The 22,874-nt window shown below is 35.7% G+C and overlaps 1 protein-coding gene across 1 annotated transcript; it reads left to right on the top strand.

Annotated features, from left to right (window-relative positions):
* The first annotated feature begins 769 nt into the window (after window positions 1-769).
* On the top strand, window positions 770-21,869 carry LOC131070849 (calcium-dependent protein kinase 20). Its single transcript, XM_058006521.2, has 7 exons — window positions 770-1,821; window positions 4,563-4,706; window positions 5,071-5,223; window positions 15,389-15,504; window positions 15,674-15,841; window positions 20,463-20,693; window positions 20,877-21,869. The coding sequence occupies exons 1-7, from the start codon at window positions 1,206-1,208 to the stop codon at window positions 21,033-21,035; spliced, it is 1,587 nt and encodes a 528-aa protein (XP_057862504.1). The 5' UTR covers window positions 770-1,205; the 3' UTR covers window positions 21,036-21,869.
* The last annotated feature ends 1,005 nt before the right edge of the window (window positions 21,870-22,874 follow it).

The following is a 22,874-nucleotide window of genomic DNA, read 5'->3' as shown; positions in this document are numbered from 1 at the left end:
TGTAAAATAGGTTGATGACGAAAGAGACTAAAACAAAAATAAGAGAAGAAAACAAGTCTTCACAATTGAATCCAATTTTTTATTTTATTTTAAACCTATCTTTAAATAAACAATTTTTTTTAAAAAATAGAAACTAAATTTAATTTAACCATCTTTATACAATATGAGTTGGCCTAGTGGTGGAGAATTTGTGTTCTTGAAAGGGAGGTCACAAATTCAAATCACCCTAGGGGTAAGGAATGTATGCTTTGTTTGCACCATAGTTAGGTGCCTCTTGCGTCCCGTTGGGGTAGGGTATGTATGCTTTGTTTGTACCACATTTATAAATCCACATGCCATGCGGTAAGGCATATATGCTTTGTTTGTACTACTTAGGCACCTCCTCTATCCTGCTAGGGTGCAGGACCCACTGGGGTTAAAATATGTATGCTTCATTTGTACCGTAATTACGTGTTTATATGTATGTTTCACTTGTACCATAATTAGATGCCTCCCACAAGAATACCTTGTTTCATCATTTTATAAAATCTATCTTTCTTTCTTTCCCATCCTCCCTCCTTCCTCTCATCCTTAAAAAAAGAAAGAAAAAGAAAAAAGAAAAATGAAAAATGAGAGTAAATTAAAAAATTTCAATTAGCCCCCTCCATGGAACCACAACATTTCTTATCCCAAATACACCTTTGGATATCTGAAGATATTACACTATCCGTGTTCTCTGGAAGGATAAAATGTGGGTTACATGGGCGTACACCTAAGAAGCATGAGATGCATCATGGGCTTTTGATTGTGAAAGTGATATTTCACGTCAGACGACGGCATTACATGTCTGCCAACTGACGGCGGCTTTACACCAGTGAAGCAGTTTTTACCCTACCGTGAGAATTTACCAGGAGAAAAAGGTTCCGGTAAATTTGCGTGGAAGTGGAGGGAAAGGCGGAGGTTGACTGTGGTCTCTGTCTGCGCTGATTCGTCTCGAGGATTTCACAGTCAAATGTCTGTATGAATGCAAGTAAATATTAGGTAGAGAAAAAATGAGGGTTTGAAAGTGGCGAGATTGCTTCAAGGACACGGCCACGGCCTTACCGGTGAACCCTTGACCCGAGAAATCAAGAATGGAAGAATGAAAAGCGAAAGAATGAGGGTTTTCTTGGTCGGGTAGGGTTTGAAACCCTGCGAGGGCGCAGCGGGCAGAGGAGGAGTGAGAAATGGGGAACAGCTGCTGCAGATCTAGCGTAGGACCGAAGAAGACGCGGAAAGGTAAGCAGAAACCGAATCCATTTGCTCATGACTTCAAGACTGGCGGGGAGGTGTCCGTTCTGAAGGGAACTGCTGTGGGACGCAATATCCACGACAAGTATGTGCTCGGAAAGGAGCTCGGCAGAGGCGAGTTCGGCATTACTTACCTCTGTACTGACAAGGAGACGGACGAGCAGTTGGCCTGTAAGTCCATCTCCAAGCGAAAACTCAGAACTGCTATCGACATTGAAGATGTGAGGAGGGAAGTGGCCATAATGAACAATTTGCCAAAGCATCCCAACATTGTGAGTTTGAAGGCTACTTACGAGGACGAGAGCGCAGTGCATCTCGTAATGGAGCTGTGTGAAGGCGGGGAGCTTTTTGACAGGATCGTCGCACGTGGACACTACACTGAGCGCGCTGCCGCCGCTGTTACTCGCACCATTGTTGAAGTAGTTCAGATGTGTCACAAGCACGGGGTCATGCATCGGGACCTCAAGCCCGAGAATTTTCTCTTTGCAAACAACAAGGAAAATTCCGCATTGAAAGCTATTGATTTTGGCCTCTCTGTCTTCTTTAAACCTGGTAGGTGCTCTCCATTTTCCTAAATTGAACAGCTTGAATGAAATGTGACGTTAACTTCTGCCTTCGGTTTACACGAGGATTGTGTGGTCCATTAGATTGATAGGAAGAGCTTCTTGAATACCTGCATATGTTTTTCTTACATCATGCTTGGGATCACATTTCTCGATCCATGATCACGATGAGAGCGAAAGATAAACAAGGGTTAGAGAATGATCCTCTTCCTGATTTTATTTTTTGAAAAATCTACCCAATGTGCTATGAGATCTAGTTGTGTAAGCAGTCTTGGGAGTACTTGTCTTTGGGAATCAAAGGATTTGGCTTTGCAAAATTATGCACTGCGTAAGCACATTTGAAGCCAGAATTATTTCACTTCAAAGTTTGGAACGTGCCTTTGTATTCTATTAGGTAAATAAAATATGATTAAAAGTTTCTTGCAACTCTAGCGTCAATAATGTTCTGAACTCTATAATATCTGTGATTGTCTCCACTATGAGTTTATTTGCTCGATACTTCGCATAAGGGTATTCTTTTCAGTTCTCATTTTATCTTGCAGCTTTCAGTTGATCTTACACAGTAGAATGTGCCAGATAAAGTGGATCAGAAACTGCAATGGGATGAGGCATTGATTACTTTCACTCTGTTGGCATTCTAAATGAAGTTGCTCTATTGTTACCTATTCCCTCTTCTTTTGGTTTCAATGAGAAGGAAACAATCCGACGGACCATTAGTGGCCATTGGAAAAATTGGCTTCCTTTAAATATTCAGAATTGTAGTCCAAAAAGGATATTAAATGATATAGTTTATGCAAAGTTAAACTATTGAAAGTGTGGACAGTTTACAAGATATTGAACAAACATTGAAAACAATTTCCATTTCTGCAATCTATGATAAAATGAAAATCAAGCCTATAAATGAAACTTTAAAAAGACATATCTTTAATTAAATTTCATTTTAACGAACTGCAGCCTATAAAAGAAGCAATGCGAACACAAAGCCTTGAATTTTCTCTTTGCTAATAACAAGGAAAATTCTGCATTGAAAGCGATTGATTTTGGACTCTCTGTCTTCTTTAAACCTGGTAGGTGCTCTCCATTTTCCTAAATTGAACAGCTTGAATGAAATGTGACTTAAACTTCTGCTATCGGTTTACACGAGGATTGTGTGGTCCATTAGATTGATAGGAAGAGCTTCTTGAATACCCGTGTATGTTTTTCTTACATCATGTTTGGGATCATATTTGTCGATCCATGATCAGGATGAGAGCGAATGATAACCAATGGTTAGAGAATAATAATCTTCCTGATTTTATTTTTGAAAAATCTACCCAATTTACGATGAGATCGAATTGTGTAAGCAGTCTTGGGAGTACTTGTCTCTGGGAATCAAAGGATTTGGCTTTGCAAAATTATGGACTGCGTAAGCATATTTGAAGCCAGAAATATTTCAGTTCAAAGTTTGGAATGTGCCTTTGGATTCTAATAGTTAACTAAAATGTGATTAAAAGTTTCTTTCCACTATAGCGTCAGTAATGTTCTGAACTCTAAAATATCTGTTATTGTCCCCACTATGGGTTTATTTGCTTGATACTTCGTATGATAAGGGTATTTTTTTCAGCTCTCATTTTATCTTGCAGCTTTCAGTTGATCTTACACTATAGATTGTGCAAGATAAAATAAATCAGAAACGGCAGTGGGATGAGTCATTGATTACTTTCACTCTGTTGGCATTCTAAATGAAGTTGCTTTATTGCTACCCATTCCTTTTTCTTTTGGTTTCAATGAGAAGGAAACAATCTGAAGGACCATCAGTGGCCATGGGAAAAAATGGCTCTCTTTAAATGTTCAGAATTGTAGTCCAAAAAAGATATTAAATAATATAGTTTATGTAAAGTTAAACTATTGAAAGTGTGGACAGTTTACAAGATATCGAACAAACATTGAAAATAATTTCCATTTCTGCAATCTATATGATAAACTGAAAATCAAGCCTATAAAACACATGTTTTTTATTAAATTTCATTCTAACGAACTACAGCCTTTAAAAGAGAACAATGCGAACACAAAGCCTTGTTTACAACATTTAGATTTGATAGATTCCAAGAACTTTTAAACTTGAAAATTTAATTTTAAGGACAAAATGTTGCTTATTAAAGTCAGAGGCTCTCTGGTTCTCAGCAATGGGTTTTGATATCCTACAGGATGATATAGCTGGAGGAAATCGTAATGTAATCGTTTTCTGTTAGGAGCATAACCTAAAACCGGGTGAAAGGCTTCTTATATAACCTAGAACTGGGTGAAAGGCTTCTTACATCACCCATTTAATGTTGCAAAGCAAATGCCACTTAACAGGCTACATTTTAATGTGGTCATTAATGCATATGTAGAAAAAATCGCAATAAAAGTTAATAATTTGAACTGGGACATGTATTTTAGCTAACCACATGTTAAATATATGATAAAATTACTCTAAATTAGGATTCATGTTTACCATGTTTTATGTAGTTATTTGGTGCCTGATACAGCTTTCGATGTAAAGTTAACGATAGTTCCCAGTAGTTGGTTAATTGTACAAACTAGAACTTCTACAGAATTGTATTCAAAACGTCATACATCAGAATAGATGCTTACTTGAGATTTATTTATAAATTTCTCTGGCTTATTAAAAGAGAAGATCATATCTGTTTAGTCTTGTCTTGATTTTATGGTATTGACTGATAAAATGCCTTCCTTATTTTCACACAGGGGAGCAGTTTTCAGAAATAGTTGGCAGTCCATACTATATGGCACCTGAGGTTTTGAAGCGTAGGTATGGACCAGAGGTTGATGTCTGGAGTGCAGGGGTCATTCTTTACATTTTATTGTGTGGAGTCCCACCATTTTGGGCTGGTATGTTATGTAAATTATGCAGTAAATGACTTCTTAGCTCTTTAATATTGCACACTTCTGAAAAAGTTAGTTCAAATTGTGTATCATTCATTGGCATCACACTTTTCATTTGTCTTTAGCTCACTTCTTAGAAATAATCATATTGAAGTGTACTTCTCATAGATAGTCATGTTAAAGTATATAAATTCCATGGTGAGTTATCTGGTAGGCAGCTACCAAATTTTACCTTAACAGAGGATTGAGAGAGATTTCACTGTAAAATTTATTGTCATGGAATTTTTTTTGCCATCTTTAAATCAATAAATAACATGAGCTTGGAATGTAGGGAAATTAAATCTGATAATTCTTTGTGATTTTTTTGCAGAAACTGAGCAGGGTGTTGCCCAGGCTATTCTTCGTGGTGCAATTGACTTCAAAAGAGATCCATGGCCAAAAGTTTCTGAGCATGCTAAGAATCTTGTTCGGCAGATGCTTGAGCCTGATCCCAAGCTTAGATTAACAGCTCAGCAAGTGCTAGGTATGTTATTCTTCTTTTCAGATTAATTGTAGTTTTAAAACTGTAATATGCAGGTTTAGCTTGGAGAACCGACCAAATGTTTAAAAGCAAACGAACCAGAGAAATATTTTCCGGAGATATTAGTAAAATTTGTTAGGACTTTACCTCAAGATAAACCTAAAACTAAAACAGGATACTGACTAAAGGATGAAAATAGGAACCTGTTCTGTATCATTTACTAGGGTCCAGTGTCCAAGTTAATCTGTGGCCATATAGTCTGTAAAACGGCTGCTCTATCAGGTGGAATGTTACATCTACTTTCTTTTTCCTTTTGCAGTTCTGTTTTGTGTGGTGACTTCAATTTGATAATGTCTGGGAACTTATTACTAGACAGTATAGATATTGTATTTTAAGTTCTTCATTTGGTAGTGGTAGTATATAACTGACTACTTTTTGAGGTTATAATCCAGATATGTTGTTCATACAGTTACCAAGGTCCAAGAATACCAGTATCAATAGAACCAAAATAACTTGAATGCAGAAACTCTTATTGACAATGTTAGCGTAATAAATACAGAGACACATATTATGCACTTCAAAACAACTGTAATAGGAATTTCTTTAAATGACGTAACAAGCAACTTTTTTCTACAACTTCCTTTTGAACTGTCTATTTTTAAGGTATATGAAATTCCAGAAAAAATCAGTTTGGTTGCAATGATAACTGCAAAAGCAAGAAATTGGGTGCACACAAATTTACAGATGGTGTAGAATTAGGTGGAATAGTTTAGTTTAGCATTGACCACCAATACCAGCTCATACACACAAATACAAAATGCTCGGCTATTTCTTCCTAGCAACTACACAATTGTCTCGATGACATTAAGCATTTCAGATGATTTAAAATGATAGCAGCAGAAGCAAGAAATTGGATAAATACTAAAATGGTACAGAGGGCATGGTATCAGGTGGAACGATTCTGCTTCTCAAGTAGCAGCTACACCTCATCCACTCTCAAAAACAAAGTGCATGACTATTTTTATATCAGTTTAGCAATGACAAAAACCAAGTATCGCACACTTTGAGTAATTGTAACAAGATTTCTTATATATGGTGTAGCAAGCAGCAACACCTTCTACAGTATTTTATTGCATTATCTCAAATGCCTAATTATCTAAATCTTCAGGTTTTTTTTTCTTATAAAGATGTGAAGTCAAGTGGAGAAATTCTCCTTACCAAGTCAACCCCTTCACTACTGCTTCAACCTCTTTCACGCACCAAAAGAATACACAACTAATTTCCTTTCTTCATCACATTCTAATTGCACAGTATATCAATAAGATTAACTGTTTGTTTTTGAAAATTCTTTTCAGAAACAAGGAGGCTCTGACTTTTTGCTCCATAAATATTTCTGCTCAAAACCATCAATAGAAAAGAATTTGAAAATGAAACAAAATTCTAGGCTGGTTATGCACAGAATTGACTAGATTTTCATCTTTCTTATTTCCACATATATGCATATAGAGGAAAGTTGATTGAAGCTAAGTTATTGTCAATGCTGTAAAATAACTTCTTTCCAACTTCCAAGTATATTTTCTGGCAATTTTTTTGCAAATGGTTAATTTTTGTGATTTTTGCAAGTGCTTCTTGTGCCTATGATTGGACTTACACCAATATCAGGTCTTGCACTTTTCATGTACACATACACATGCTTTATATGTTATGTAACTTTTTCCCCAAAGTGAAAAGAAAGTCACGCTTCTATAAAATGTTTTCCTCAAAGTGAAAAGAAAGTTATGTTTCTATGAAATAACTCTTTAGAGAATTAAAATGAAGTTAGGAAATAAAGGTTATTATGGCCCTTTAGTTAAAGGAGGGGATAAATCATAATAATAATGAATAAGAAACTCTTTGTGAAAGGGTGTGATGGTTACCACCCGTTAAGGAATGTAAAGCATTAAGTGAGACTTGGAAAGGGCATGTAGATCACTCAAGGAAGAAGGTGGTCTTGGTGGGCAATGGGCATTAGAGAAGAGGCACATAGAGTGTGTCCAACTCGGGATTTAGAGTGCACTTGAGATTGTCTTGGCCAAGGCTAGTTGAGTGGTTGCTTTGTCATATATGTTTTACATCCTGTATTCTGAATAAGAACTATTTCCTCTTGGAGTGTGCAATAGCTATGAGGGCCAAGACCATTGGAATCTTATAGGTGAGAGTGACCTTTCCAAGTGATTTGATTTAGATAAGTATTTAATTCTTTAATATCAAATAAATAGAATGGACTTGATTTGATTAAATTCTCAAAAGATGCTATTTGTTTCCTTTTGATAATATTCATATTGTTGGATATAATTTTATATATATTAATAATGGAGTTATTAATGTGCCAAAGTCTTAAACCAGTTAATTTTGAGAAAATTTTATAATCTTTAATCTTAGATAATGACAAAAACAAATCCACTGTAACACAATTAAATCTATCTAATTTTATGCTTTGCAGAAAAGTAGCATTACCAAATGTGTAAATGTGTGCACTGTGTATATACACAGTGAATGCTTAATCATTGTGATTTAGTGAATGCTTAATCATTGTGATTTAGTGAATGCTTAATCATTGTGATTTAGTGAATGCTTAATCATTGTGATTTTGTACTTATGAACTTGCACACAGACACACAGACACACACAGACAGACACACACAGACGCACACACACATGCATGCACACACAGACGCACATACACACACAGTCACAGCATTCGGCGAATTTCAAGGAAGACATTTGAAATCTGGTGAACTTCATAGAAATCTTAAAAATTTGTTTAAGTTCACCCCTGAATTCGTACGGAGAAGGGCCTGGATATTGTTTGCTGAAAAAATCTTGGCAACGCAGTGAACACTCAAACCCTTGGAGCGCTTTCAAGTTGCATATGTCGTGAGCAGATTTTCCCGTAATGCAATCAATAGGTTTTCCCGATCAATAAATTTAGTCCCCTCCGCTGAAAAAACCACACTATGTTTATATAACATTTAACTAGGAATTAAAAGAGAAGCTATTAAAAGAGAGCTGTATTTTTTTTTGTATAAAATTTAAAATATTAAAATGTATTGATATTGTTTTGTTTTGTTTTTATCCTTTTTAATATTTTAATGTTATACATTAAAATTTAATATTTAAAAATATATTTTTAGATATTTAACTACTAATATATATATATATTAAAGTTCATTTATTTTAATAATTTTGTGAATTTATTTATTTATATTAGTTGATTTTAATGTCAATTTTTTTTCTGAACTTTTTCCCTTGCTGAACTTCATCCGAATTTTATTGTTGCCGACTTCGAACCTTGTGACTTAACATACACATACACATACACACACACGCATATGCATACAAACATATCTATTATATTATGTGTATGAGAGTGCATGTACCTGCATGTATATATATGCACATATGATGAATATGTGTATGCATATTTATATGCACATCTACATATATGTTGAAATGGTTAGCTAGTTCGGATCATATTTTAATGTTGCCTTGTGGCAATTAAAATATTATCTTATTGTAATAAGGTTAAGCGATTTATGTCTAATAGGGCTGGGCCCAAATGCAACGTGTGGTTAAGCAATTCATGTCTGATAGGGCTGGGCCCAAAAGGAAACGTGTCACAACTTGTAAGTTATGTAGGCCCCAAATTGGGTGCCAAAAGTGCAAATTAAAATATGTAAAATAAAGTGAATTTGGTTAAAGCCGACTTGGAAAACTTGAACATGAATCTGGTATATAAACAAGATTCATTCTACACAACAAACATCTTTTATCAAGTGCCGTTAGCCTTATGAAAATTCAGTCAGCGAACTTGAGGGTAGAGAGTGATCCATATCTTCATGCTGCTGCAAGTCTATCTGATCCTTGAGCGAATCCATTGGACAACTTGCTGGGCAAGGTGGTGCTCTATGCTTCAGTGATCTCCTTCTTCAAGTGGTGTTGATATTCTGCTCTCTCTGAAGACATACTACAGCTGCATATACTAGGTCCAGTCTGCCCTAGATTGGCACTCAATCAGATAAGTAATCTGATTCATGTAATCTGCTTATGAATAAAGGAACTGATCCAAATCTTTGATGCTGGGTTTTTCCTCCAAGAGGGAGGTTTTCCCAGGGTACTTGTGTCTTGTGTCGTGTGCTTTTATTATTATTTCTGCTTATTCTCAGTCTGTTTATAATTTAAGTAACTAGATTAACATCTGATTGCCTAAAATCAACAATAAATACATACATATACACACATGTATATACATACAGTAAGATTTCATACATACATATAGACACATTTATATATATACATGTACATATGTACACACATGTATGTGTATATACATGTTCATATCTACATGTGTGTATACATGTACGCATGTACATGTATGTGCACATGCACACATGCATGTGTATATGTACAGACATGTATATATACAGACACATGTATGTATGTATATGTATGATAGCATATCATGGGAATAACTTGTGATATTTTCAAGAGATTAGTATCCTACTCAATTTTTCCCTAACAAAATGGGTTGACTGATATTTTCCTTCACTTTACCAATTTGTTCCAACACTTTGACTGATATATTCCTGTAAAATTGCAATTTTATTATTTTTATTAAATATTATGGTTTGAACTGCATTTTTTTTGTTTAGTCCATGTTTTTAGGATTTGAATAATGACATTTAGGGTTTATTGGGTGCTGTTTTTGCCAAGAAGGGTCTGATAATTTCCGCAACAAGCAAATTTGAGGGCTTTAACCAACTATTCCAGGTAATAGTAAAACAAACTTAAAACCCTAATCTTGAACCCAAAAGTTTTTTTCAGGGTTAAGAGTTAGGTTTTTAATAAAAAGTTTAATAATAATACATTTTATAAAAAGTTTAATAATAATACATTTTAAATTTTCATAATAATAAAACTGCATGCTGGAAAATACCTAACTGATATTCGTATAACTAGGCCTGTCAAAGTTCCATATGGAAAACAACCATCTATGCAGAGGACCTACCAAAATCAATACAGATTCAACCACATAATGAAGCCCTTTGAAGCCATGAACCGGTAGGGATGCACCCAACAATGAACAGAAGGGTAGACATATAATTATACTATTCTATAGTAGGAGGCAAATTACATTGGCCTTTTCCTGCATGACATTTTCAGTTGAGGCTAGCATAAAACATGGTGGGGCAGTGCAAATGACTTAGGCCTCACCAAGCTTCCATAGGCATTTTTACATTTATATCACATATCAACCTTCACAGATGGAGCAACTTCAACCAAATCATTTGAATTTTCATCACAACACTTCAAAGAAATTGGTTTAGCATTAGAGGGGAGGTTCACATTGAATACCTTAGCAAATTTCATTGATGGCCCATTGTGTATGTTCTTGGAACTGCTTGTAGCTTGTAGCATGGAAGTGATCTAGGGAGCAATTGAAATAAACTTTGGCTTGATGCTCCATGTCTTCAATGTCATTGTATAAAAGATGGGAATTGGATGCATTTGACAACATTGATGCACAACTTAAGGATTGAGCTACATTGAATACATTTCTTCTTCCCCACAACTACCTTGGATCCAATAGAAGGTTGGTCGTGCCCTTTTTAATCTTGACACAGGGCGCACCATCCATTTATTTGGCCTGTTCCCATGTCCTCAAGTTAGGATTTTTGATTTCTTGCTCTAGATAGTCAACGGGTCTTCAATCATCACACCACCCAACACCCTTTGATTTTGTAAATGAACTTTCCCCTTAGCCTCATTTTACATCTCCTTATCCTTCTTGCAACACTCCTGGTTGCATCATTTTCCTTTCCCGTCCCTCAAGATGGATGCCATCAAACCTACAGAGATGAAGCTAGCACAAACCATAGGAGAAAGACAACACTCCATGTCATAACCTGCACTTTCTCGTATGAATGCAAATATACTGTACCTACAACCAGTTTAAGACATTATACATAAGCAATGATGACATGGTAACCATAGCCTCCATGCTATCCGGAAAGATCATTAGGTCATTATCATCTCATGCTTGTTGCTTCTAGCCCAATATTGGGTGATATGCGTTTTTATATTAATTTAATTCTAAATTTTAATAATGTTAATAATTTTAACTTTGATTTTATTTTTTTGATGGTTAAGAGGGAATACAGTTCCTTACTCATTAATAAAAGAATAATAAAATATTAGTTTTTTGAGGGGACATAAATTTGTACATAAAGGAGGGTTCATGATCCTGTACATAGAGGAGACAAAGAATAGGCTATGCTATCCAAAGGAAAATAATAGAGGAAACTAAAGATTCTAAACTACCGGAAAAAATTATTGAAATCTAGGTAAGCCCAAAAGAACAAATTAACTAATGTAGGATCACAAAACATTAAGATTGTTTTGATTCTAGCTTCCTCTTGCTCTTGGTTAGGGGTGCATCTATGGTCCACTGCATTTCTTTGTCTATTTAGTCGTTGCCTTCTAATTGCAAATTTTTTGCTTTGATTTTCCTACGGTTGCCTTTTGCTCTATCTCCACAATTTGATTTTGTGGTTTTCTGTCATGCCCTCGTTTTGGAATTACAAACATGGAGAAGGCCTCTAGCCTATCTTCATTTGCCATAGGCTAAATGATAAAGCAACGGAAATAATTAATAATGTTATTATAAATTGGGCCCGGTAATTTCTATTTTAAGGGACAGCTTAATAATATTATTATAATTAATTAAAAAGTTCTTTTAAACATTTAATTATCAAAAAATGTTTTTAAATACTTGGTGGGAAATTTTAAGTCATGGGCCCAAATTGGAGAGCTGTAAGAGTGGTGCTTGTATTCATGGTGTATCATCTTGTTTTTATTTTGCAATTCAATATTGGAGCTTTGTGTTCAGTTTCACAACTGAAGATGAAAACCCTTGGCTGTTTGGAGATCTTGGAGGACAAAAATCCTTTGGGATATTCATCTCTGGATTTGGGAATGAAAACTCTTACCTTTGTCTAGGACATCGCCACATAGAGGTTGTATTGGAGGTGATTTTGGCAGGTTTTCAAGATTTCAGGTCTGGGGCGAGTTGTTTGCAATATTGGACAATTATTGCTGATCAGCTGGGAGTGCCATTGTTGGTGGATTTTAGAGTTTATTATTAGGTTCCATTGCTGAATTAGTGGGCTGCACCAGCTCATTGTATAGCCACAGCATTTAGAAGATGAGTGTAGCTATTAGAGGAGCTTTTATGCTATTGTTGATGCCGATCTTGGAGCCACCCTGTGTATTCTAGTCATCTTTTGCGTGTGCCAGCATTGGGGGAGCAGATTTAACATCATTTACTGCTGCTACATCACAATTTCCAACTTTTTGTTGGGAGTGCCAGCATCAAGGGGCAGATCTAACATTGTTTATCACTGAATCTTCCATTTCCAGTTGCTGATTTGCATTTCCAGAGCTGTCACAGCTGTACCCTTCCAGCTGTCATCTATATCAGCAGGGGTTTCATCTCAACCAGCCATACAAGTCTGTTTATCATCTGAATTTGCCACCCGTACAGTAGTATGGTATGTTTGCAAGTTGGAAATTGATCATTGACATCATCTGTAATTGCTGGTAAATTCTGAATTAAATTGAAGTTGCTGATTTGCTGATAAATTCAGGAAAATTCACAACATATAATGCTGCTTGATTCACTCCATTCACTAGTAAGAGTTGGCTATATTCTGAATTTGATTGTAATGGATTAGATATGTGCATGTTTTGGCAAACTAGGGTTTTATCAGAAAGAGAACATCAACTATACTTAATTTATGTGACATATATTATTAAAATCTGCTGTTTGTAATGCATTAATGATGAATTCCAGCACTTTGAGGGTTTGTGGTACCTTTCCCAGCCAGTTGTTATTTTGATCAGCATTTTATTTCAGTTCAGTTTGCCATTACATTTCATTTTGGTCTCAAAATCAGAAAAATACAAAAATTTCAGAAAATTAAAATTCTGCTAGAATGGGGATATTTCATTTTGCACGCTATTTGTGATATACAGAGGCAATTCCAAAAAAGGGACTAGTTCATCATTTTCCATAAAATTTGATGTCTGAATCTTGCTCTTTTCTTGAGATTCTAAAGAAGTGATGTTCATCTTTCAGAATCTGCTCTGTGCAATAATGAAAATCTTCCTCATCATCTATGAGTTGATTAAAGCTAAGGAAATCTTCACTTTGTGAATTCTGACAGGTTGGGGGGAGGAGGTATAGCATCTTTAGTTGAGCTTGTGGGGATGTCCACTGGAGCCTTGAGCCCACTGTTCAAAAAATTATGGCATGGAAGTTGAGTCTGCATGAAGAATTTGCCATGATTCTGCTAGATGAAGTTACTTTCTGGGGAGCTTGATCTCTTCACCCATTTCCTGAGGCAGATAATCTCTCTTGAGGTAGACTAATATAAGTCCTGAGGAAAATTTGAAGGAGCACCTTGCAATCTTATGGGTGGTCATATTGCAATGGAAACACCTGAGAGGCGGCCCTTAAAGCCTAAATGATAGGTCCAAGTGCCTTGTGTGGAGGGAACTTAACAGTGTGAATGATGGGACTGGATATATTGACCATGGAACACACCTTCATATGCCTGCTCTTAGACATAGTCTGTTTCAAATCCCGTTTCATGAAATAAGACATGGTTGAACGGAATTTGAATTAATTAAAAATCTCTCATAGCTGGGGGAAGTTTGTACAAATGCAGCCATATCAGCACTTTTGATGATGGCTGCCATGGGGTCAGAAAAAGGTGTCCATGGCACCACATACAAATTAACCTTTCCGTAGAACCAGGGGTAATCCATTCACACATAATTGCAGTTTTTCTTAGAGCGAGATTGCAGAAGAAAAAAATCCCATTCAAGGATATCCACCAATGGGGCCACCAAATTTTTCCATGTCATTTTCCTCCATGACACAAAATTCTCTAGGAGAAGGCATTTCCCTAGGCAACTGAATGCTAGTGACTGGCTGCCAGTCCTCCAAAACATGGAAGTCAGTGGGCTTTGTTGCAAGAAACACCATTGAGTTGCCTATGTAGAAGGAAGGAGGAGATATGATCGTGAAGGGGGGAGAGCTTGGAGGAATAGACGTTGCCCCACTATTTGCTGCAACTTTCAAAACAACCTACATGGAGGCTACCACCAACTTCTGTGATTCAGCAAAGGGGATTGGTTAGAATTAACCTTTAAGATTTGTGCCCTGCAATGTTCACTTCATCTGTGGTAGGGATTAGTAATGTTGATGCTCTCCTTATAGACTTGAGGGTAATTTAAGCCAAGAGTTGGCCATGGCATAGCATCTGTGATAGAAGGAAGAGAGGGGGAGAGGAATCCACATTTGAGACCCCTTGCAGCCTCCTTAACCACCTTTGCAGAAGCTCTCGTTCTATCAAGATTCTGTTGCAGTCTTGGTTCTTTCTTGCTATTTCGGTTTGAAGCTTCCTTCGGCTTCGCCACTATTGCTGCCACTCCTGATGGTCTTGTGAACCCTTGCTATTTTTGTGCATCTTTGCCTTTCAGTAAATAAATTATTAATTCTAAATAATTGCACCAGTTTTAAATTTTAATAATAACAGACTTTCATAGTAGTTAGTGTCAGTGGCTCTGTCTGCTTTGCGTTTTTTTGTTTGTCATTTTGTAGCTAGACATTTGTATTTTGTAGATTGTGAATGATTTTGAGGGTTCAAACTCTGAAGTTGTATCGTGCAGTGTGTATCAGAAACATCAATCTCAAAATCATTGAGTAAAATCCATATTTCAAAATTAATGGTGTACGCTTTCCTTTACTTTTTCATCTCATTCATATGCATTTGGATGGTTTTAAATAAAATATAAATCTGTTAATTTCCTTTTCTTATCAGAAGTTTCTGCATTTTTTGGGTTCCCAGTATTTTCCAATACCATCCCGAGTAATTGAAAATCTTTTAATCATTTAATTTGCCGAGATATTCCTGAGAACGATAATATGTGCTTCTATGTGTATATGTATATAATAATTATACACACACATTGAATTGATATTTGGATCATCTATTTGAGTTCCTTTGATATCAGTGGTTTTCAGTGACAGTTAATTTATGTCCTGGTTTTAACATTCATGTAGATCATACATGGTTGCACAATGCCAAAAAAGCACCAAATGTTCCTCTTGGGGATGTGGTCAGGGCAAGGCTCAAACAGTTCTCTGTGATGAACAGATTCAAAAAGAGAGCTTTGAGGGTAGGCTCTGCAACTTTCGCTGTGGTTCTAAGTGGATTATTAATTTTAACTATGCATACAATTGGATTTCCTCAAAACAGATTTTACTTCATTAATTTCGTCACAATATTATCTGTATCTGAACTCTCTTGATCTTATCCATTATTTGAAAAAATGCTGCTGTTTACAGGTTATTGCAGAACATTTATCTGTGGAAGAAGTAGAGGGCATCAGAGAGATGTTTAAGACAATGGACACAAATAACAATGGTTCAATATCCTTTGAGGAGCTGAAGGCAGGTCTTCATAAGGCTGGCTCGCAATTAACGGAGCAAGAAGTCCAGCTGCTAATGGAATCTGTGAGTCATTTCTATATTTTTTGCAGGCTAAATCAACAAATTTGCATGTAATGGTAATTAGATGTGGTAGATAGTAAGCTCCTTAGGATATGTATGAAGGTTACATGGATACGATGCTATGGCTATGAAGTACATGCTACATAGACCCAAAAGTTTCAGTTTTTTTCTGTATGGGATTTAACTGGTATACATATACACAAATACAACCTTTTGCATTTCCTTGATTGAAATAAAATCTCCCAAAAATAAGACATATTTGAAAAACATTGAACTAACTTACACTTTTTAGTTCCACTAAATGAAAAATCATTCCTCAAGTCCAGTCTCTTTCAGTATAAACCATTGGATTTGCTGATTAAAGCATATAAATGAAAAACTGAGCTCATTAAATATAAGAGAGACTGTTTTGAGTAAGAGATAGAAAACAAATGTGCATTAGGAGTTCAAATTGACGTAAGTCTTTGTCAAATAGTTTTCTAAGAGTTAACATATTACTGTGAGAGGGAAATATAATAGAAGGTAATGAATATTGTTGGTGACCCAAAAGATCAATTTTCATATGTGCGGCTGTGTTGGTGTGTCTAGCTTTAGGTAAAAGATAATCATGCAATATACAGAGGGAAATAAAACAATTGAAAACTTCATAATGGCTTGGACAAAGTTGGAAGTGCATGTAAAACTAGAACTTGAGTAGGTAGTGCTGTTAGTAGAGAAGTAAAAGATACAAGAAACTGATAAAGTTTTTGCCAAGCTCCACAAAATGGGTCAAACTCCTTAACATACAATCAAAATTGCGGACTCTAGGTGCACGGTATAAACTCCATGATTAAATTTGAACAGTATAAATCTACATCTTTTTTAAAAAAAAATTGTTGGTGACCCAAATAGTTTTCTAAGAGTTAACATATTACTGTGAGAGGGAAATATAATAGAAGGTAATGAATATTGTTGGTGACCCAAAAGATCAATTTTCATATGTGCGTCTGTGTTGGTGTGTCTATCTTTAGGTAAAAGATAATCATGCAATATACAGAGGGAAATAAAACAATTGAAAACTTCATAATGGCTTGGACAAAGTTGGAAGTGCATGTAAAACTAGAACTTGAGTAGGCAGTGCTGCTAGTAGAGAAGTAAAAGATACAAGAAACTCTTAAAGTTTATGCCAAGCTCCGCAAAATGGGTCAAACTCCTTAACATACAATCAAAATTGCGGACTCTAGGTGCACGGTATAAACTCCATGATTAAATTTGAACAGTATAAATCTACATCTTTTTGAAAAAAAAATTGTTGGTGACCCAAATAGTTTTCTAAGAGTTAACATATTACTGTGAGAGGGAAATATAATAGAAGGTAATGAATATTGTTGGTGACCCAAAAGATCAATTTTCATATGTGCGTCTGTGTTGGTGTGTCTATCTTTAGGTAATAGATAATCATGCAATATACAGAGGGAAATAAAACAATTGAAAACTTCATAATGGCTTGGACAAAGTTGGAAGTGCATGTAAAACTAGAACTTGAGTAGGTAGTGCTGCTAGTAGAGAAGTAAACGATACAAGAAACTGATAAAGTTTATGCCAAGCTCCGCAAAAATGGGTCAAACTCCTTAACATACAATCAAAATTGCGGACTCTAGGTGCACGGTATAAACTCCATGATTAAATTTGAACAGTATAAATCTACATCTTTTAAAAAAAATAAATTATTTTAAGCTTTAAATAAAAAATATTAAAATCTTAAATGAATATAAGAATTTTAAACTTTAAGTGAACTTATAAAAGTTAAATAAATATAAAAATATTAAATATTAATAAATGATTTTAAATTAAAAATGAAAACCTAAAGGCTAACAAATTTTGAAAACTAGGAGTAAAAATGGAGGCCTGACATGGCAGTGACATATCTTTCTGCAGGTCTAATAATTAGGACAAAGAATCTTGTATTGGTGGTCAATGAAGTAGACATGAAGTTAGAGAAGGAAGGTATGGTAAAAAGATACCAATATTATTTTCTAAGATTGAAGGAGTATACATTGTCAGGTCCACGGTCACACTTAAGCCCTTTGGTGTTTTCTAATATTGCAAAAATGGCATGGGGTATAAAAGGATGTTGATGATCTGCAAGAGGTGTTTTAGGTAAGGAAATGTAAAACAAAGCAATAGTTGCCAAACAACAAGAGAACAATACAGTGACCTATTAACAGATTAATTGATAACATGGCAAAACACCACAGACTCTTACCATGATCACAAGGAGAGGTCAGATAATGTGACAGAAAAATGATATCAGTGAGGTCCAATCCAAGGAAAAGTTCCGAAGGGTATGCCAACAAGTGCTTCTCCAGCTTCAAGAGGAAAGAACGAGTAACCAACTTCAACAACTATCACAACCAAAGAAAAAGAAAGCCTTTAATGTGGATCAAGCACCCTGAGAAAATGAGAAGAATATCGGAAACCAAAAGAAGGGAGAAATAAACCACTGGAGCAGTTGTTTCTGGATTGCAGTTGCATCATCAAGTGAAACATTGTGATCAGGCACATGTATAAGAGGACTCAGGATGTTGATAGTCTGGAAGAAATCAGAGGAATTCTAGGTAAAGAATTTGTAACAACAGAGCAGTAATCACCCTTACAGCAAAAAGAGAATGATTCCGTGATGTTGTCAACTGACAGACAGTTTAGGAAAGTGCTATAACTCTTGCTATGATCATAAGGAGAGATCAGATAATGATATGGGGGTAAGATATTAGTGAAGGTTTAATCCAAGGAAGCTCTCAAAGATATGTCATCAAGTGCCTCTGAGGCTTAAAGAAGAGCAAGTTAACAAACTCAACTATTTTAGAGAGACTAAGAATGTCGTTGATGCTGGTCAGACTCCCAAGAAGAAAGGAAGAATACCAGAAGCTGAAAGAAGGGGACACCCAAGAAGAAAGGAAGAATACCAAAAGCTGAAAGGAGGGAAAAAGAAATTAGAGAAGCACTTGTCTCTGCATTGTTGTAGCATTAGGAACTTATGCACCTCCCCCTTACAGACTTGATGCTCTCATGAATTTTTTTTTGTGTTTTGGAGTTCATACGAAATGTGGTTGCCCATGGGAAATTGGAAATATTCAATCTAGACATTACCCTTGTATAGGAAAGCAAGTTGGAGGATGTAGAATTTACGAGTGTGTTGAAACTTTTAGAGACACAGACTTCATGCTTTCATGGATTTTTTTAGGGGTTTAGGAGTTCATACAAAATGTGGTTGCCCATGGGCAATTGGAAATATTCAATCTAGACATTGCCATTGTATAGGAAAGCAAGTTGGATGATGAAGAATTTAGAAGTGTGTTGAAACTTACAGAGACAGCAGATCTCCTTTTTTGCTGTAACCATGGTGATTTTTTTCGCAATTTCAGGAATTCAGTAGAAAGCAGCACCTCTGGAAGTCGCCCCTGTGTTGATTCACAGTTTTGTGAACATTAGGACATTCTTTGTGGACTGTTTCAAAAACAGTGAAAATAACACAGGAAAATAACTTAAAGTCTAATCATAGGGGTTGACCAAGGGGGTGCCCTAAGTGAGTCCAGCAGCTTCAGTGATGAAGAGCAGTACTGCAGATTTTCATGGGATGATGACTGGTTACCGAGTTTGTTAATCAATACAGCCACACATTTCCTGTTTTGGCAGTTTGATTTAATTGTGATTCTCAGCTCTGACTTTTAAGTTTGACTTTGGACTTTGTTTCACTATTTATGAATTATGAAACAAATCATAATGATGGATTAGTGGGTCAATCTAGTTTGTCTAAAATTTTAATGTTTTTTAGTTTGTTTCATTTTTTAATTTCATTTAAAATATTTTTTATTTATTATTTTAATTGCTGATTCCCCCACAATCTGGAAGTCTTTTTTCTGGCTGTAAAGTCCATCTCTCCTTCCCACATTCTCAAAATTAGGAAAAATGTGGTTATTATAAATGTATTTCTTAGTATTATTTAAACTTTGACCTCTAAACATATATTAGTACACTGCAATGGTCACTTATGGGTCTATTATCCAGTGCCAGAGTCAGATGCATGATATGTTTTTCTTGAAAGAATGATCTGTGTGCACATGAACATCAATGGAAATGAGTTAAAGCTGTCACAAGTTGTCGTACCACTATAAATTGTTAGCTATTTCGAAGTGGGTGAAATATATCTGGAGTTGGAGAGCATGAGCTATTTTACAGCATTACATTGGAACAAGAAAAACATATTTTGAGGCCTTGTTAGGTATGCAGCAATTCAGTTGTGTAATTTAAATCTGTAATTTTTTTTTTTCGCAATATACTTAATCACAGAATCTGTAACCAAGAAACGAATTGCAGAGGTAAAGAAAATTCATTTTAGGATGAAATGTCTTGTAGTAAATATAGATTTCTATAAAGGAGAAAGATGTGTAGCTTTGAAATCTACATTTTTAGGTTGTGGTAAAAGATAAGCTTGTAATGTCTTATACAAACATATTTGCCATTGTACTGATGTAAGAGAGATAGTTGTTTCCGACCAGAGGTGTTGGTATATATTAATTTAATGTTGAATTATGTTCTTGGGTACCAAACAAGTATATCTAATGCCATTGATATTTTATTTCAGGCTGATGTTCATAAGAATGGCAAGCTAGAGTTTGGAGAGTTTGTTGCAGTTTCAGTTCATTTGCAGAGAATGGACAATGATGAGCATTTACGAAAAGCTTTTACTTTCTTTGATAAAAATGGGAGTGGCTATATTGAAATTGACGAGCTTAAAGAAGGCCTAGCTGATGGCCTTGGTCAAGATGATGAAGAGGTGCTGAATGACATTGTTCGTGAAGTGGATACAGACAAGGTAGGGCTAATTTTCCCCACCTCTCTCAGGAACAAACATCTTAAGAATGATTTTTTGTGATAGATATTTTCTTTATTTGCCAATCTAGACTTTAAAAATACATTTTTAGGGCCAGTTCAGACTACCTAGCTATATGTTTTAGGAAAGTCTCTAGAGTGAAGCTTACATATTCTGTGTATTCAGGATGGTCGCATCAGCTATGAAGAATTTGTTGCCATGATGAAAACTGGTACCGATTGGAGAAAAGCCTCACGCCATTATTCACGTGAAAGGTTCAATAATCTGAGTGTCAGATTGATGAAAGATGGCTCCCTGCAGATGACCAATGATGATAAAAGATGAACTAGTTTGGAAAACTGGGCCTGTATAGTGCACTATTAAGAGGATTTAGGAGTCTTGTCTTTGTCTATGGGAATATCTGAGGTTTAATCATGATCTGGTTTTAGAATTGTATTTCTTTTTATGGCTCATTGATTGTGTTATATTGTTATTTCAGTTGCAATGTGGTGAGTCTTGTCTTATGTCGTACTGAGGCTCTCCTATATTCCGAAAGGAGTTATAACATCAGTGAATGTGATATCAGCTGCATGGTCTTGACTTATGGATTAGCTAGCCTTGCCTTGCAATTGAAAGCTAATGATTTCATAGAATAGTTCATGGCCACAAGAAAGGATTGCTCAGAAGATGAGTCGGCATTTTTCTTGGCTTGTGTTCGATGTTGGGGGTTTTCTTGGCTTGGTCCCACTTTGTTTGGGCCTGCTTGATCTGATTAAAACTGTAAGGCTGGCTAATGGGGTTGAAGTAATGAATGGTAGCGTATATCCATGTGTTAAGATAATTTTAGTTATTGGAATTTCAGTACCTGTTCCGAGTTTGGATTTTAAATGAGTAGGAAGTACTGTCACCTACTGATTTAGCAAGATTTGACAGTTTGTATTTGTCACATGTAACATTTCATTGTGCTGTTTTTACAACTTTTCTGCTCAAAAGAAGCATTTATTAGAGCCTCAGTTTGTCTTATGCTGTATGCCATTCTCTATGGTACTACGGAGTAGGCAATGGGAGATCAAGACAATACAAGGGTGAGCAGTCTATTGGTTTTCTGTGGATACATAAAGGTTTGTTTATTTTGTGACGCTGGTGAGCTAATTCATTATGAATATTCATTTGTTAACACCATATCGCAATACATATAATGATTATAATAATAATCTATTTGAGTTGTTACTTGGGTTTTGCTATGTGGAACTGGGAAAAGCATTTTGGTCATGTTTAAAGCTACTTAACGCAGGCAGAAGCTACCAAATACATGGGAAATGAAATCATAAATTTGGTGAACTTTACATGCAGCAGAATTACTGTTCTGTTGGCATAGATTCACACATTATATTTTGAATATCTACAATATGGACACCCTTTCTGCTCAATTTTTTTGCTTTGTTGGCAATATACCTTGTAATCTGCTGTGGGTTGTAATTCCAAACCATACAGAATGATTCTGTTCACTTGGAAATAAATGAACATTATGATGCAGGCTGGTATTGTCAACATGCCCTGCACTATCAAAATTTGTTAAAGGATGATTTCCGTAAGTTTTTGAGTTTTTAATAGGGTTAGTGCTACAGTCTTTTATGATGGTAAGCATGGAGTTTTTTTTGGCAAAAGTCGTCCTTGGAAGTTCATTTGATGCTCCGTTTTTGGGTAATCGAGATATTGATTGGAGCTCTCTCAGTCATTTGGAAGTATGTACGTGTCATAATTTTTTGAGGCCTGGGGGTGAAATTGTTTTGGTTTGCAATTGCTATGGTTGGTAGCAGCGGGGAAGGCAAAGCTGGGTTCATACTAGGATAGCTTTTTTCTGAAAGTGCTTATATGCTGCTTTAGTGATTACCTTGCCAAATTAGTCTGGGCCAATAATCAAGACAGTTAATGCTTGATGCCAGCCTATGAATAGAAATTTAGTTGGTTTGGCAGATAGTTAAAAAATCAACACAAATATCTTTGCAATGGACACGGCTTAAATTAAGCAACCAATATTTGATGCCAGCGTATGCATACAAATTTAGCTGATTGGGCTGAGCATTTCAAAAATCCAGCGATTGCTATGGACAAACATAACCTTTTCTCATGCAACTGTTTTTTGGCATGCATGCATCGATCTGGAGAGTTGTGTCTTCAAGG

This window comes from Cryptomeria japonica, chromosome 9, assembly GCF_030272615.1.
Source record: "Cryptomeria japonica chromosome 9, Sugi_1.0, whole genome shotgun sequence".
Taxonomy (NCBI): domain Eukaryota; kingdom Viridiplantae; phylum Streptophyta; class Pinopsida; order Cupressales; family Cupressaceae; genus Cryptomeria; species Cryptomeria japonica.
This window is presented reverse-complemented; position numbering and strand designations above follow the sequence as displayed.